Genomic DNA, 18,780 nt, shown 5'->3' with positions numbered 1-18,780 from the left:
GGGGGCCGGCGGCGCGGCTCCGGGAACGAACACCAAGGTCGGGTGCTGCGGTCGATCCCTCTGGAGCTAATGGTGTCCAGTAGCCTAAGAAGCCCAAACTACCACCAGTTAGGTAGGTTCGCTTCTTCTCCCCTTAGTCCCTCGCTGCAGTGAGCCTGTTGCCAGCAGGTCTCACTGTAAAATAAAAAAACTAAAATATACTTTCTTTCTAGGAGCTCAGGAGAGCCCCTAGTGTGCATCCAGCTCGGCCGGGCACAGAAATCTAACTGAGGTCTGGAGGAGGGGCATAGAGGGAGGAGCCAGTGCACACCAGATAGTACCTAATCTTTCTTTTAGAGTGCCCAGTCTCCTGCGGAGCCCGTCTATTCCCCATGGTCCTTACAGAGTTCCCAGCATCCACTAGGACGTCAGAGAAATATATATTAGTGATGAGCGGGTTCGGTTTCTCGGAATCCGAACCCCACCGAACTTCACCCATTTTACACGGTTCCGAGGCAGACTCGGATCCTCCCGCCTTGCTCGGTTAACCCGAGCGCGCCCGAACGTCATCATCCCGCTGTCGGATTCTCGCGAGATTCGTATTCTATATAAGGAGCCGCGCGTCGACGACATTTTCACTCGTACATTGGAGATGATAGGGAGAGGACGTGCAGCGTTCTCTCAGTTTCTGTGTTCAGTGTGCTGCAAATATCTGTGCTCAGTGTGCTGCAAATATCTGTGCTCAGTGTGCTGAAAATATCTACGTTCTCTGCCTGAAAAACGCTCCATATCTGTGCTGCATTGTAGTATAGGAGGACAGTGCAGAATTTTGCTGACCAGTGACCACCAGTATTATATAGTAGTACGGTACAGTAGTCCACTGCTCTACCTACCTCTGTGTCGTCATGTATACTATCCATCCATACCTGTGGTGCATTTTAGTTGTGCGCAGTATATATAGTAGGAGGACAGTGCAGAATTTTGCTGACCACCAGTATATAATATATAGCAGTACGGTACAGTAGGCCACTGCTCTACCTACCTCTGTGTCGTCAAGTATACTATCCATCCATACCTGTGGTGCATTTTAGTTGTGCGCAGTATTATATAGTAGGACGACAGTGCAGAATTTTGCTGACCACCAGTATATATATAGCAGTACGGTACAGTAGTCCATTGCTCTACCTCTGTGTCGTCAAGTATACTACAAAAGTTCAGTAAAATTACCCAAAAATCAAAATTAAAAGCATCTGATGAGAAGCGTAAACTTGCCAATATGCCATTTACGACACGGAGTGGCAAGGAACGGCTGAGGCCCTGGCCTATGTTCATGGCTAGTGGTTCAGATTCACATGAGGATGGAAGCACTCATACTCTCGCTAGAAAACTGCAGTGCCACTCCTAGGTGGGTCAGGTGTTTGTGTCGGCCACTTGGGTGCTTAGCTTAGCCATCCAGCGACCTTGGTGCACCTCTTTTTTTCTTTGCATCATGTGCTGTTTGGGGACTATTTTTTAAATCGGCCATCCTGTCTAACACTGCAGTGCCACTCCTAGATGGGCCAGGTGTTTGTGTCGGCCACTTGGGTCGCTTAGCTTAGCCATCCAGCGACCTTGGTGCGCCTCTTTTTTTATTTGCATCATGTGCTGTTTGGGGACTATTTTTTAAATCGGCCATCCTGTCTAACACTACAGTGCCACTCCTAGATGGGTCAGGTGTTTGTGTCGGCCACTTGGGTCGCTTAGCTTAGCCATCCAGCGACCTTGGTGCACCTCTTTTTTTTCTTTGCATCATGTGCTGTTTGGGGACTATTTTTTAAATCGGCCATCCTGTCTGACACTGCAGTGCCACTCCTAGATGGGCCAGGTGTTTGTGTCGGCCACTTGGGTCGCTTAGCTTAGCCATCCAGCGACCTTGGTGCAAATTTTAGGACTAAAAATAATATTGTGAGGTGTGAGGTGTTCAGAATAGACTGGAAATGAGTGGAAATTATGGTTATTGAGGTTAATAATACTATGGAATCAAAATGACCCCCAAATTCTATGATTTAAGCTGTTTTTGAGGGTTTTTTGTAAAAAAAAACGAATCCAAAACACACCCGAATCCGACAAAAAATTTTCAGGGAGGTTTTGCCAAAACGCGTCCGAATCCAAAACACGGCCGCGAAACCGAATCCAAAACCCGAAAAATTTCCGGTGCACATCACTAATATATATATATATATATATATATATATATATATATTGCAAGAATTGGGAAAACAAGCGCCCAAGAGTGTGATTATTAGGGTCAGGGAAAATGAAGGTATAGAAAAACGGATGATAAGGATCGATTTAAAACACTTATCTGGTAGGTAGAGACTTGACTCAAGTGGTAGTCTTTTTGTGGATTAATAACATGCGGATAAAACAGAAGAAAACTAACATAGTGTGTACCGTTTATGTTACGTATTATGTTACTGTTTAGTTTTACAGGCCTTATTAGGGAACTAGCTTATTCCCATAGAATATGAATTTATAGCCTGAGCAGTATATATATTAAAAGTACAAAAGATTTAATAACATAATCACATAAAAACACACATAAAAATAGCTGTATAGCATGCGTACAGAATAAAAATTATATCAGGCTTATCTGTCCATAAAAATGACTGAAATGCATGCGTACAGGATTTAAAATAGTTTTAGGCTTATCTGTCCATCAAGAGGAGGTGTCTGCAGGTACTCCCAACGTGTTTCGTCCGTCAGCAACGGGACTTCATCAAGGGGAGTCCTGTTGCTGACGGACGAAACGCGTTGGGAGTACCTGCAGACACCTCCTCTTGATGGACAGATAAGCCTAAAACTATTTTAAATCCTGTACGCATGCATTTCAGTCATTTTTATGGACAGATAAGCCTGATATAATTTTTATTCTGTACGCATGCTATACAGCTATTTTTATGTGTGTTTTTATGTGATTATGTTATTAAATCTTTTGTACTTTTAATATATATACTGCTCAGGCTATAAATTCATATTCTATGGGAATAAGCTAGTTCCCTAATAAGGCCTGTAAAACTAAACAGTAACATAATACGTAACATAAACGGTACACACTATGTTAGTTTTCTTCTGTTTTATCCGCATGTTATTAATCCACAAAAAGACTACCACTTGAGTCAAGTCTCTACCTACCAGATAAGTGTTTTAAATCGATCCTTATCATCCGTTTTTCTATACCTTCATTTTCCCTGACCCTAATAATCACACTCTTGGGCGCTTGTTTTCCCAATTCTTGCAACAAATTTTATATGCACGCCAAGCATATTTTTATGTATTACAAGCTGCCGCTCTGATAATTTATTGAGAAGTGCTTTTATATGAAATAGGGATTCTTACCTCACATATTTCCTTTACTATATCCACTACGTTTTATCATATTTTTAAACAATACTTTCACTGTATAACCTGTGCATAATTACCACATAAATTGCACCCGAGCGCCGTGGTCTCCAATTCTATATATATATATATATAAAAAAAAACATGTGACTCTGCCAATCTATACAAAGACATAAAAACTGTATATACAGTAACAGTCTCACCGCAAATGAGCCCACACCAGCTGTGCTGAGAGGGAAGAGGAGTGCTGTGATGGGTGACGGGTGCTGTGAAGGGAGCTGAGAGGGTGCTGTGATGAGTAAGGGGAGATGCGCAGTGATCTGAGGGGAGGCGCGCTGTGCTGTGACGGGAGGTGCACTGTGCTGTGAGGGAAGAGGAGTGCTGTGATGGGTGAGGGGTGCTGTGAAGGGAGCTGAGAGGGTGCTGTGATGAGTGAGGGGAGATGCGCAGTGATATGAAGGGAGGTGCGCTGTGCTGTGACGGAAGGTGCACTGTGCTGTGAGGGAAGAGGAGTGCTGTGATGGGCGATGGATGCTGTGAAGGGAGTTGAGAGGGTGCTGTGATGAGTGAGGGGAGGTGCGCTGTGATCTGAGGGGAGGTGCGCTGTGCTGTGAGGGGAGGTGCGCTATGCTGTGAGGGGAGAAGTGCTTTGAGGAGAGGTGAGCTGTGCTGTGAGGGAAGGTGTGCTATGCTAAGAGGGCTGCTTTGCAGTGAGGGGAGGTGCGCTGTGCTGTGAAGGAAAAGGAGCGCTGTGCTGTGATGGATGAGGGGTGCTGTAAAGGTAGCTGAGAGGGTGCTTTGATGAGTGAGGGGAGATGCGCTGTGATCTGAGGGGAGGTGCACTGTGTTGTGAGGGGAGGTGCACTATGCTGTGGAGGGAGGTGTGCTTTGAGGGGAGGGGAGCTGTGCGGTGAGTTTATCTGTGAGCAAAGGTGTGCTATGCTAAGAAGGGTGCTTTGCTGTGATGGGTGCTATGCTGTGAGGTGTGCTGTGAGAGAAGGTGTGCTATGTTAAGAGGGGTGCTGTGCTGTGACGGGATGTGTGTTGTGAGGGTTGCTGTGCTGTAATGGGTGAAGAGTGCTGTGTTTTGGGGGGAGAATGGTGCTGTGATGGGTGAGGGATGCTGTGCTGTGAGGGGAGCTAAGAGCAGTGCTTTGATGGTTGAGGGGTGCTGTGCTGTGGGGGTGGAAAGGGATGCTATGTTATGTGCCGTGCTGTGATGGGAGCTGTGAATGGAGATTGGTTCTGTGCTGAGAGATGTGCTGTGCTGTAATGGGTGAGAAGTGCTGTGACTTAATGAGTGAGATGTGCTGTGATGGCAGATGGTTGTTATGTTGTAATGGGTGCAGTGTTGTGAGGGGAGCTGAGAGGGGTGCTGTGATGAGTGCTTTGCTGTAATGGGTGAGGGGTACTGTGTTGAGAGGGGTGTAGTGCTGTCATGTGTGAAGGGTGCTCTTATGTGATGGGAGGGGGTGCTGTGATGGGTGAGGGGTGCTGTGATGAAAGAGATAGGGTGTACTGTAACAGGTGAGGGGTGCTGTGCTGTGAGGGGAGCTGAGAGGGGTAATGTGATGGGTTATGTGCTGTAATGGGTGAGGGGTGCTGTGAAGAGCGAGAGAGATCCTGTGCTTAGCTGAGTGCTATGAGGGGTGCAGTGCTATGATGCGAGAGGAGCAGAGAGAAAGGAAAGAAGACCTCCTGAAAAACAGAAGGAGGAGGAGGCAGCCACAGAAGAAGCCCCGTCAGCAGAGAGGCGCCGCTATCCCGTCCTGGCCATGAAGCGGAGGACTGGAGAGTACTACAGTGGTGGAAGGGAAAAGAGCAAAACAAAGCTCACAACTGCAGCATCTTCCAGTGCCACTAGGTGACTTCTGCCACCTTCACTTATTTATCCCTCCCCAGACCACTATGGTTGATGGATACTCAGGCCTCTGGTGCATATTAAGCGGTTTACCATATGGAATATGTGACTTGTATATGGAACAATTCCAATACTTCTTTTTGTACATTTTTGGAATCTACTATATTCTTTTGCCATATGTTGCCAATGGTCGCTCGTTCAGACTTCAGCTGGTCGCAGGCCCCGCTTGGCCCATCATAGATACGTCACTGACAGAACTCCAACCTGTCTATGACAACTCAACATTGCTGAGTAGTGGATACAGTCATTATGTTGGCATTTACAATGCCGAGAATCATAATTTTGACTCCACAATGTTGCCATGTTCACAATGTCTGGTTAATGGATTTAAAGTTGTCCTGCACTGATAATAATTTCTACAAAAAACTCCTTTGCCCTATAATTAGTTAGTTTGGTCACCACAAAATCAAATTCATTATTAATATTTTTGTTTTATAAATTGTACTTTTTTCTTCCCAAGTTTCCCTCAGCCTACCCCCACCTGGTGAGATTATCGTGCGCACAGGATCTCGTTGGGTAACATACCCATGAGGCACTGTAGGACCTTTCACCTCACCCATGCTGTTGTAACAGTGACACACACAGGACGCCATGAAGAGGCATACGGATCGTGGTGTGGACTTGTGGTTGCGGAGACTAGTAGTCAGTGGACCGGAGATGACAACTCTCAGCTTAGCAATACTGAGTGAGCAGTGCAGTGAATTAGGGCATGCACAGTCTTTGTGGCATATACCGTGTGGTATATAATGTGGGGCATGCACAGGCAGTGTGGCATATACAGTCAGTGTGGCACATTATGTGAACTGGGGAACAGTGTGGCATATATAAACAGTATATATACATATATACAGTATGTATACAGTGTGGCATATAATATGAACTGAGGGCATGTATAGTCTGAGGCATATATTCCAATGCGGCATATAATGTGAACTGGGGCATGCACAAACAGTGTGGCTTATATAGAGTAGCATGTAATGTGAATTGGGTGTGTCCAGCTTATATTAATGTATTTCCAAATCGTGCATTTATATTGGGTGGAGGGGATAGCTTACTGAGCCTGAGACTTGTAGTGCCACAAACGAATGAAATGCAGGTGCAGTCATCGTCACACTCTAAGCACTAAGAATACGGATACAAAACAATTTCAATAAACCCCATTAACTTTAAAATGTGTGTCTCTGTATATGTATATATATATGTATATATATATATATATATATATATATATATATATATATAGCATTTCATATCCATCCTGCAACATAGGGGGTAATTCCAAGTTGATCGCAGCAGGAAATTTTTTAGCAGTTTGGCAAAACCATGTGCACTGCAGGAGGGGCAGATATAACATTTGCAGAGAGAGTTAGATTTGGGTGGGTTATTTTGTTTCTATGCAGGGTAAATACTGGCTGCTTTATTTTTACACTGCAATTTAGATTGCAGATTGAACACACCCCACCCAAATCTCTCTCTGCACATGTTATATCTGCCTCCCCTGCTGTGCACATGGGGGGTAATTCCAAGTTGATCGCAGCAGGATTTTTGATAGCAATTGGGCAAAACCATGTGCAGTGCAGGGGAGGCAAATATAACATGTGCAGAAAGAGTTAGATTTGGGTGGGTTATTTTATTTCTGTGCAGGATAAATACTGGCTGCTTTATTTTTACACTGCAAATTAGATTGCAGATTGAACACACCCCACCCAAATCTAACTCTCTCTGCACATGTTATATCTGCCTCCCCTGCAGTGCACATGGTTTTGCCCAATTGCTATCAAAAATCCTGCTGCGATCAACTTGGAATTACCCCCATGGTTTTGCCCAATTGCTAACAAACTTGAAGCTGCGATCAACTCAGAATTACCCCCATAGTCAACAGCATAGACAGAGCCAGCACACTGCAGATTTTCCAAAGAGCTTTTTTTTATTTATTTTTTTACTCCATATGCATAATCAAAAGTTAATACAAGGCTCAGCAAATCTGCAGTGTGCTGGTTCTGTCTATGCTGTTGACTATGTTGCGGGATGTATATGAGATGCTATACTAATGTTTTTTGACCGGACACCTGTAAAATTCATCGGAGAGCGTCAGTGCGGCTTCCCGGACTTATCCTCTGTGTCTACTGTCATGTGTTCGTGTTATTGAGTACATTGTGACAGTAACATACGTACACTTTTGTTTGTCATATATCACCCACCATTTCCTTTAGCAATGTTTATTATGTTATTTTTTTTATTTTTTTTTAGAGTGTTGGCCAAGTTGGGACTAGCTGACGTGAACAACCCGGTCACCATCAGTGGTAGCTTAACATACAAAATAATGTTGAATGATGATGCAAGTTCTGCAATTTTGCCTGCGGCTGCGGCACTTTCAGTGGAAAGGACACTGAGAGATGATTTATGGACACACTTTAGTTATTGTAAAACAGAAAGAAAGACACAGTGGGGTAAATTTACTAAGCTCCCGATTTTGACCGAGATGCCGTTTTTTCATCAAAGTGTCATCTCGGTAATTTACTAAGCAATAATCACGGCAGTGATGAGGGCATTCGTAATTTTTTGCAAGTCCAAGAAAAAAATTACGAATGAATACACCATCGGTCAAAACGCGGCTGTTTAAGTATGAATCTCGGTAATTTACTAAGAAGTGCAAAGCAAAAAAAAAAAAAACACTGCCGTGAAAAATTACAACTCGTAAAAAAGTGCTAAAAAAAAACAGACCTGCTTTTTTTTTCCGTGATTGGATAGGCATGCACGGATCCATGAGATCCGTGCATGTATATCAGTGGGAAGGGGTGGCAAAGTTGTTATTTTATTAAAAAAAATTGCGTGGGGTCCCCCCTCCTAAGCATAACCAGCCTCGGGCTCTTTGATCCGATCCTGGTTGCAGAAATATGGGGGAAAAATTGACAGGGGTTCCCCCATATTTAAGCAACCAGCATCGGGCTCTGCGCCTGGTCCTGGTTCCAAAAATACGGGGGACAAAAAGAGTAGGGGTCCCCCGTATTTTTAAAACCAGCACCGGGCTCCACTAGCTGGACAGATAATGCCACAGCCGGGGGTCACTTTGATATAGTGCCCTGCGGCCGTGGCATCAAAAATCCAACTAGTCACCCCTGGCCGGGGTACCCTGGGGGAGTGGGGACCCCTTCAATCAAGGGGTCCCCCCCCCAGCCACCCAAGGGCCAGGGGTGAAGCCCGAGGCTGTCCCCCCCCATCCAATGGGCTGCGGATGGGGAGGCTGATAGCCTTTTGTGATAATGAAAAGATATTGTTTTTAGTAGCAGTACTACAAGGCCCAGCAAGCCTCCCCCGCATGCTGGTACTTGGAGAACCACAAGTACCAGCATGCGACGGAAAAACGGGCCCGCTGGTACCTGTAGTACTACTACTAAAAAAATACCCAAAAAAAGACAAGACACACACACCGTGAAAGTAAAGATTTATTACATACATGCATACATACATACTTACCTTATGTTCACACGCAGGTCGGTCCTCTTCTCCAGTAGAATCCAAGGGGTACCTGTTGAATAAATTCTACTCACCAGATCGCGGGTCCCAGGCTCCTCGGGGCATCCATTTGTAATCCACGTACTTGCATAAAATAAGAAAACGGAAAGCCGAGCCACGAACTGAAAGGGGCCCCATGTTTTCACATGGGACTCCTTTCCCCGAATGCCAGAAACCCACTCTGACTTCTGTCTAAGTGGGTTTCTTCAGCCAAACAATATCTTTTCATTATCACAAAAGGCAATCAGCCTCCCCATCCGCAGCCCATTGGATGGGGGGGACAGCCTCGGGCTTCACCCCTGGCCCTTGGGTGGCTGGGGGGGGGGGACCCCTTGATTGAAGGGGTCCCCACTCCCCCAGGGTACCCCGGCCTGGGGTGACTAGTTGGATTTTTGATGCCACGGCCGCAGGGCACTATATCAAAGTGACCCCCGGCTGTGGCATTATCTGTCCAGCTAGTGGAGCCCGGTGCTGGTTTTAAAAATACGGGGGACCCCTACTCTTTTTGTCCCCCGTATTTTTGGAACCAGGACCAGGCGCAGAGCCCGATGCTGGTTGCTTAAATATGGGGGAACCCCTGTCATTTTTTTACCCATATTTCTGCAACCAGGATCGGCTCAAAGAGCCCGAGGCTGGTTATGCTTAGGAGGGGGGACCCCACGCAATTTTTTTTAAGGATTTTAATTTACAGTGTTTAATTTAAAAAAAAAAAAAAAAAATGAACCCCAGCACGGATCACACAGATCCGGCCGAGATTCATTGTAAAAAAGTCGGCAGTGTTTTGCTAATCACTGCCGTAAAAATAAAAAATAAAACACGAATGACATCGACATCGGAACAAAAGAAAAACCAGAATACGGCAGCTTAGTAAATCCGTCGTAACAAATTCAAAAAGTTGCAGTTTTACACTTTCGATGTCATTCGTGATTGAACTTTGACCTGAAACGGGAAAATACGAATGTTAGTAAATTTACCCCAGTGTATCATCCAATGAGGATGGAGTGCTATGTGGATTTAAAGGGGTAATTCTGACCTGATCGCTGGGCAGCGATTTTTGCAGCCCTGCGATCGGATATTGCGGTGCATACGCATGCGTAGTTTGTGTGTGATCAGGTCTGAATTACCTCCTAAAATGGCTGGAAAAAACACTACAAATGTGAAGAGACACTTGAAGACACGCCATCCTGCAGTGTTTTCTAGGGTAAATACTGCATGACTTGTGTGTGTTGATTGATTCAATATGATAACATTGCACAAGGAAGGGTTAGGGTTATACTGCAGCAGGGGAGGTTAGTGTTATGGCACTAGTGGGATGGTAAGGGTCCCTCTGTGGGAGGGGAGGTTAGGGTTAGCACTGGAGGAGTTAGTATGGAGGGGTTAGTGTTATACTGTGGGAGGGTAGGTTACAGTTAGGTGCTTGGGCAAGGGTTAGGGATACGCTGCAGGAGGTGAGGTTAGCGTTAGGCACTAGGGGGTAGTTAGGGTTACACAGTGAGAGGGGAGGTTAGCATTAAGCACTAGAAGAGGAGGATTAGGGTTATGCAGCGGAAGGTCAGGTCAGGGTAGGCACTATGGAGAAGGCTATGGTTATGCTGCAAGAGGGGAGCTTAGATTTAGGCAGTAGGGAGTTGGTTAGGATTACTCTAAGGTTTGGGAGGTTAGGGTGCGTTAGGGGATAGGGTTTCGCTAAATCACTGCTGAAACCACTGCAGGAACTCTGTAAATCACCATCAGTTGACCACCGGACCCGAAAGACCCCACTGGAACCGCCAGACCGCTGAACCAAGTCACCACTGGACCACCAGTAAAATTTTGTTAATATTTTAATCATGTCCACATGGTTAATGCCAATCATGTTGACATTATAACTATGTTGACAAAATATACTACACCCGAGTAGTACTACTTTGGGTTAGAGGTCGTTGTTAATGTTTAAATGTTTTATTTATTTGCTGTGTGTTCTCTTTAAAAGCAGGTAGTGAATATTTGTCATAACAGCTGCCTGAGGCCTACTCTAAATATTCACACCATCCCAACTTGTATATTTTTAATGCAATCACATTCCCATATATTTTATTGCCACCAAAATCTGCTTCCATGGACAACAGTCTCTGTGTAGAGCATGGAACATGGCACCTGGTCTGCTGCCCACCTTGCCACCCTTTTCACAAAAGAGTCTGTGACTTACCCGGCATATCAGCGTTCCAGTGTGTGTACAAAACCCTTTCCCTGTTAGTCCATTTAAAAGTTTCCTTTTCCTCCATATTGGAGAGTCCTGTCCAGAAATATTTCTCTGGTCTAAGTCCAATCATGCTTGTTAAATAAGCCTGTTCAAGCCTGTAATAAAAAGAAACTGTATAATGTCAAGTTTTTGTATCTATATTTATACACAGGTGAAAAAAGCGTTATTGGCCAGTTCAGGGCACAGTGGCAAAAGATTTGCTAAAGAATACCAACCATCTTGCCATGGGTCAGCCAGTGGCATTGTATAGGCTGGACCTAGTGACGGCTCCAGAGGTGGGGCTGTAGTGCAGTCCAAAATTCAAACAGAGGAGTCACACCAAATGCCAGTGTGTAGGGTGGCAGTTGGTGTTGTTCCCCTATTTGAATTTTGAACTGTGCTGCAGGCCCACCTCTGGATCCGCCATTGGGGCCAGCATATACAATGCTACCACACAAGTCCTGAGGAGAATCCAAGTGGGGTAAGCCATTCCTTATTTTTCTAAGAGGATGTCAGCAGTTTGCCTCTTGATATAATGAGTAGCCTGTCTCTGAATGTGCTGGCGTGATTTGTTAGATGCTGCTGGAGCTGAAGGCGATTCACCCACCCAATGGGCTGTCAGTCACGTAATCTTTAGTTTGCCCAGTTTCGTTTGTCCACATATCTGTGGCTCGGTGGATAGTGGGTAAAATGGCACTTTGTAGACCAATAACTAGGTGTCTTAGCAATTGGGCAAAACCATGTGCACTGCAGGGGGGGGCAGATATAACATTTGCAGAGAGAGTTAGATTTGGGTGGGTTATTTTGTTTCTGTGCAGGGTAAATACTGGTTGCTTTATTCTTACACTGCAATTTATATTTCAGTTTGAATACACCCCACCCAATCTAACTCTCTCTGCACATGTTATATCTGCCCCTCCTGCAGTGCACATGGGGGGTAATTCTGAGTTGATCGCAGCAGGAAATGTTTTAGCAGTTGGGCAAAACCATGGCCCTCATTCCGAGTTGTTTGCTCGGTAATTTTCTTCGCATCGCAGCGATTTTCCGCTAATTGCGCATGCGCAATGTGCGCACTGCGACTGCGCCAAGTAAATATGCTAAGAAGTTTGGTATTTTACTTACGGCATAACGAGGTTTTTTCTTCGTTCTGGTGATCGGAGTGTTTGACAGGAAGTGGGTGTTTCTGGGCGGAAACTGACCGTTTTATGGGAGTGTGTGAAAAAACGCTGCCGTTTCTGGGAAAAACGCGGGAGTGGCTGGAGAAACGGGGGAGTGTCTGGGCGAACGCTGGGTGTGTTTGTGACGTCAAACCAGGAGCATTTCCGAAGCCCCTTCCCCATCATCGCACCTGCCCTTCCCGCACCCACGGCACCTCCGGCACCTCCGGACCCCCTACCCCACCCACACAACCTGCCCCTTCCCCACCCGCAGCGCCTCCGGATCCACAACAGCCCCGCACCGACCCCTCCCCTACCCGCGGCACCCCCTTCACCACCCGCAGTGCCTCTGGACCCCCTCCCCCAACCATGGCCCCCACTCTCCTGCCCCTCCCCCACCCGCAGCACCTTCCGACCCCCTCCGTTGCAAGGGACTACGCCGTCGGACACCCTTTCGTCATGCAATATTTAACCACTAACAACACTAGGAACGCATGTAATACTCCATATAGGGGTCAATTCAGTAAGGTTAGCAAATTCTGCTAATCAGCAGAATTTGCTAACCATTAGCACGCATGCTGGGGGCCGCCCAGCATGCTGACCGGCGCCCCCCTTCCCCCCCCTGCTTCAAGCAGAACTTGCGAACAGCAACCAATTTCTGCTTGTTAGCAGAAATTAAGGATGACTCCTGCTGACGCAGCTTAGCTGCGGCCGCAGGAGTACCGGTGCCATTTCTGCTGTCACAGCGGCTGCGTATAACGTCACGCAGCCGCTGCGGCCGCACACCCAACACGCCCCCGTTCGCGCTTACCAGCCCACCGTTTGGGCTGGCACTCCCCCGCAGCGCTCCGTTTCCGCCTAGAAAACGGAGCGTTGCCGCCCCGCGACCGCCTCTGCCTGATTGACAGGCAGAGGCGATCGTATTTTCTTTTTTAACACTTTCTCCCCAAAACACCAGAATGATTGTAAGAAAGATGGATGAGGGAAGGGGGGCGGACACACGACTTTTAGGAGACAGATGGTCACATCCTCACCTCAGTAATGTCAGTGGGAATTTCCAACTGTTATGTGGCCACTGTCTGATCCTGCGGAACTCCGTCAGCGGTCAGCCACAGAACACTTCAAGTTCTGTGTGTGGGTTGGCGGGCCGGAGGTCAGGACAGCACAAGACGGACGGGCGTGAGGGAGCGCGGTGTGACGTCAGCACGTCACACCGCGGCCAGGAACACAGCACAGTGCAGGGCGGGCAGGAGGGAGCGCAGTGTGACATCAGCACGTCACATAGCGAGCCAGCCAGTGCTGGACAGGGCTGTGTCTCGGCAGCGCAACCGTCCATTACCCCCCGGAATTTCATTTTTTCCCCATTTGGGGTAATTTACTCGTGTTTCCTGACCACTGATTTAGGGAAACGTGGAAATGCTTTTAGGAAAAAAAAAAAAAAGGATTGGCACTCTCCAGGGTTTTTCTATTTCTTTTTCTAATACCAGCAATATTTTCTCATGAATGAGATTCCATTTTGTTGGAGTCTGGCCTCTGCTACTAACATGTAGTCCTTCCAATTACTAACATGGACACATAGTCAATCAATGCAATTTATGTGTGATTTTTTTAAAGTAGTATTAAAGAAATGCCTAATGAGCCAGGCCTGTAAAATGCAAGCAAAGAATGAACTGGCTCCCCTTCCCTAAACACTACTACCCACTTTTTGGATGCTGATGGAAGCAAAGTTTTGTTCTGTAGAGTATCAATTGGTATGTGTATTTCCCTGCTGTGAAACCTAGAGTGAGGGTCATACATCATCTGTGATGCACTCAGAGCCGTAACTAGACATTTTGGTGCCCTGTGCCAGAAAGATTATTGGTGCACCCCCCCCCCCCCCCCCCCCATATCAATACCTAAAATAGGGCCAATGCCAATGCTTCGTGGGCCGAGCACACAGCTCTACAGCAGAGCAGTAATTGAGGAGCCTCCCAACTGCCCCCCCATGGCCGGCGGGTGGGACAGTCCCGAAAAACACAGGGCTGCCCCACAAAAATCGGGACAGTTGGGAGGTATATATGTACACACACGTATACACATATGATTCATTCAGCCTGTTATTATCTAAGCTTTATTTCCTTATAAATTATGAGTGGTGATTTAGTCTAGATATTCCTTTCACTTATATTTTCCCATTACCTATATATTGAGGCACTCTGTACAACATTGCCTTTAAACTTCATTTTCTACACTAATCTCATTTCTTTTTTAAACTAGAAATTCATGTACATCCAGTTATAATTGATGTACAAAATGTATATGTAAGATAGCTGTAACTTGGTAGCTTTGCTGCTGGTTACTGTGACATCACACACCTAGCCTGTGACATCACTAGCCTGTGACATCACAATGCTTCATCTTGTAACATTCTATCTACAGCTGCTGAAGTTTCCAGTTACCATGCAGGAAGACACGTACGAGAAGGTGAGTCCTACATAGCAGGGTATGATGGAGGGGGGTAAGGAAGACAGAGTGCAGTATAATCAGCTGAAAGGCAAGACAAGATAGACAGAATAGGGAATGTAAGGGGTCATTCCGAGTTGATCGCACGTAGCAACTTTTTGCTGCTCGTGCGATCAACTAGACGCCGCCTATGGGGGAGTGTATTTTAGCATAGCAGGGCTGCAATCTCTTGTGCAGCCCTGCTATGCTAAAAAAGTTTTGTGTAAGACAAGAGACAATCCCTGCAGTTACTTACCCTGTGCGATGGATCCAGCGATGAAGGCCCCAGAATTGACGTCATACATCCACCCCCCAAACGCCTGGGCACGCCTGCGTTCGGATCTCCACCCTACACCCAGTACCACATTACACACAGAATACACAGCCCCTCCATATGGGATGTAATCATGTTACCGGCGGTCAGGATCACGACCGCTAGAAATCCCATCAGTTGGCATTCTGACTAACAGGGACTATTCCCACTCATGGGTGTCCATGACACCCATAGAGTGGGAATAGAACCTGTGGTGAGCGCAGTGAGCCTGTAAGGGGCTTTTTGCACTCCTCCCCGCCACCGACAATCTGGCGTCTGGGATCCCAGCATCATTATGCTGACCAATGGGATCCCGACCGCCGGTCATCCGATCCCAACCCCCCCATATTACACCCAGCACACGAGATTACATTATACACAGCCCCCCCCCATATTACACCCAGCACCTGACATTACACACAGCCCCCCCATATTACACCCAGCAGATGACATTATACACAGCACCACCCATATTACACCCAGCACATGGTATTACACACAGCCCCCCCATATTACACCCAGCACATGACATTATACACAGCGACCCAATATTACACCCAGCACATGACATTATACACAGCGCCACCCATATTACACCCAGCACATGACATTATACACAGCGACCCCATATTACACCCACCACATGACATTGTACACAGCGCCCCCCATATTACAACCAGCACCTGACATTACACACAGCCCCCCCATATTACACCCAGCACATGACATTATACACAGCCCCCCCCATATTACACCCAGCACATGACATTATACACAGCCCCCCATATTACACCCAGCACCTGACATTACACACAGCCCCCCCATATTACACCCAGCAGATGACATTATACACAGCGACCCCATATTACACCCAGCACATGACATTATACACAGCCCCCCCATATTACACCCAGCACATGACATTACACACAGCCCCCCCATATTACACCCAGCACATGACATTACACACAGCCCCCCCATATTACACCCAGCAGATGACATTATACACAGCGACCCCATATTACACCCAGCACATGACATTATACACAGCGACCCCCATATTACATCCAGCACCTGACATTACACACAGCCCCCCCATATTACACCCAGCACATGACATTACACACAGCCCCCCCATATTACACCCAGCACATGACATTACACACAGCGACCCCATATTACACCCAGCACCTGACATTACACACAGCCCCCCCATATTACACCCAGCACATGACATTACACACAGCCCCCCCATAATACACCCAGCACATGACATTACACACAGCCCCCCCATATTACACCCAGCACATGACATTACACACAGCCCCCCCATATTACACCCAGATGACATTATACACAGCGACCCCATATTACACCCAGCACATGACATTATACACAGCGACCCCCATATTACATCCAGCACCTGACATTACACACAGCCCCCCCATATTACACCCAGCACATGACATTACACACAGCCCCCCCATATTACACCCAGCACATGACATTACACACAGCGACCCCATATTACACCCAGCACATGACATTATACACAGTCACCCCCCCCATATTACACCCAGCACATGACATTATACACAGCACGACATTATACACAGCCCCCCCATATTACACCCAGCACACGACATTATACACAGCCCCCCCATATTACACCCAGCACACGACATTATACACAGCACGACATTATACACAGCCCCCCCCATATTACACCCAGCACATGACATTATACACAGCCCCCCCATATTACACCCAGCACATGACATTATACACAGCGACCCCATATTACACCCAGCACGACATTATACACAGCGCCACCCATATTACACCCAGCACATGACATTATACACAGCGCCACCCATATTACACCCAGCAGATGACATTATACACAGCGACCCCATATTACACCCAGCACATGACATTATACACAGCGACCCCCATATTACATCCAGCACACGACATTACACACAGCCCCCCCATATTACACCCAGCACATGACATTACACACAGCCCCCCATATTACACCCAGCAGATGACATTATACACAGCGACCCCCATATTACATCCAGCACCTGACATTACACACAGCCCCCCCATATTACACCCAGCACCTGACATTACACACAGCCCCCCCATATTACACCCAGCACATGACATTACACACAGCCCCCCCATATTACACCCAGCACATGACATTACACACAGCGACCCCATATTACACCCAGCACCTGACATTACACACAGCCCCCCCATATTACACCCAGCACATGACATTACACACAGCCCCCCCATATTACACTCAGCACATGACATTACACACAGCCCCCCCATATTACACCCAGCACATGACATTACACACAGCCCCCCCATATTACACCCAGCACATGACATTATACACAGCGACCCCCATATTACATCCAGCACCTGACATTACACACAGCCCCCCCATATTACACCCAGCACATGACATTATACACAGCCCCCCCATATTACACCCAGCACACGACATTACACCCAGTACATGACATTATACACAGCACATGACATTATACACAGCGACCCCCCATATTACACCCAGCACATGACATTACACACAGCCCCCCCATATTACACCCACATGACTTTACACCCAGCACATGACATTATACACACGATATTACACCCAGCACATGATATTATACACAGCCCCCCCCCCATATTACACCCAGCACGACATTATACACAGTCCCCCCCATATTACACCCAGCACATGACATTATACACAGCCCCCCATATTACACCCAGCACATGACATTATACACAGCCCCCCCCCCCCCCCCCAATATTACACCCAGCACATGACATAACATGCTCGCCTACCTGGGGCTTTGTTGCACTCCTCCCCGCCGCCGGCAATTTGGTGTCTGGGATCCCAGCATCATTATGCTGACCAATGTTATCCCAACCGCCGGTCATCCGATCCCAACCCCCCCATATTACACCCAGCACACGACATTACATTATACACTGCGCCACCCATATTACACCCAGCACATGACATTATACACAGCCCCCCCATATTACACCCAGCACATGACATTACACCCAGCACACGACATTATACACAGCGACCCCCATATTACACCCAGCACATGACATTACACACAGCCCCCCATATTAAACCCACATGACTTTACACCCAGCACATGACATTATACACAGCCCCCCCCCCATATTACACCCAGCACGACATTATACACAGTCCCCCCCATATTACACCCAGCACATGACATTATACACAGCCCCCATATTACACCCAGCACATGACATTATACACAGCCCCCCCCCCCATATTACACCCAGCACATGACATTATACACAGCCCCCACATTAAACCCAGCACATGACATTATACACAGCCCCACCCCCCATATTACACCCAGCACATGACATTATACACAGTCACCCCCCATATTACACCCAGCACATGACATTATACACAGCCGCCCCCCCCTTCCCCCATATTACACCCAGCACATGACATTATACACAGCCCCCCCCATATTACACCTAGTACATATTATACACAGCACATGACATTATACACAGCGACCCCCATATTACACCCAGCACACGACATTACACACAGCCCCCCATATTACACCCAGCACATGACATTATACACAGCCCCCCCATATTACACCCAGCACACGACATTACACCCAGTACATTACATTATACACAGCACATGACATTATACACAGCGACCCCCATATTACACCCAGCACATGACATTACACACAGCCCCCCATATTAC

General features: G+C 47.0%; 1 protein-coding gene across 1 annotated transcript in view; it reads right to left on the bottom strand.

Moving 5' to 3' along the window:
* Positions 1-18,780, bottom strand: part of LOC134927294 (macrophage mannose receptor 1-like) — a 407,906-nt gene that overhangs the window by 241,405 nt on the left and 147,721 nt on the right. The window contains exon 11 of the mRNA XM_063921539.1: positions 10,986-11,134. Coding sequence (XP_063777609.1) covers positions 10,986-11,134 — 149 coding nt within the window. The remainder of the gene's footprint in view (positions 1-10,985; positions 11,135-18,780) is intronic.

Source organism: Pseudophryne corroboree, chromosome 5 (assembly GCF_028390025.1).
Source record: "Pseudophryne corroboree isolate aPseCor3 chromosome 5, aPseCor3.hap2, whole genome shotgun sequence".
NCBI classification, from domain to species: Eukaryota; Metazoa; Chordata; class Amphibia; order Anura; family Myobatrachidae; genus Pseudophryne; species Pseudophryne corroboree.
This window is presented reverse-complemented; position numbering and strand designations above follow the sequence as displayed.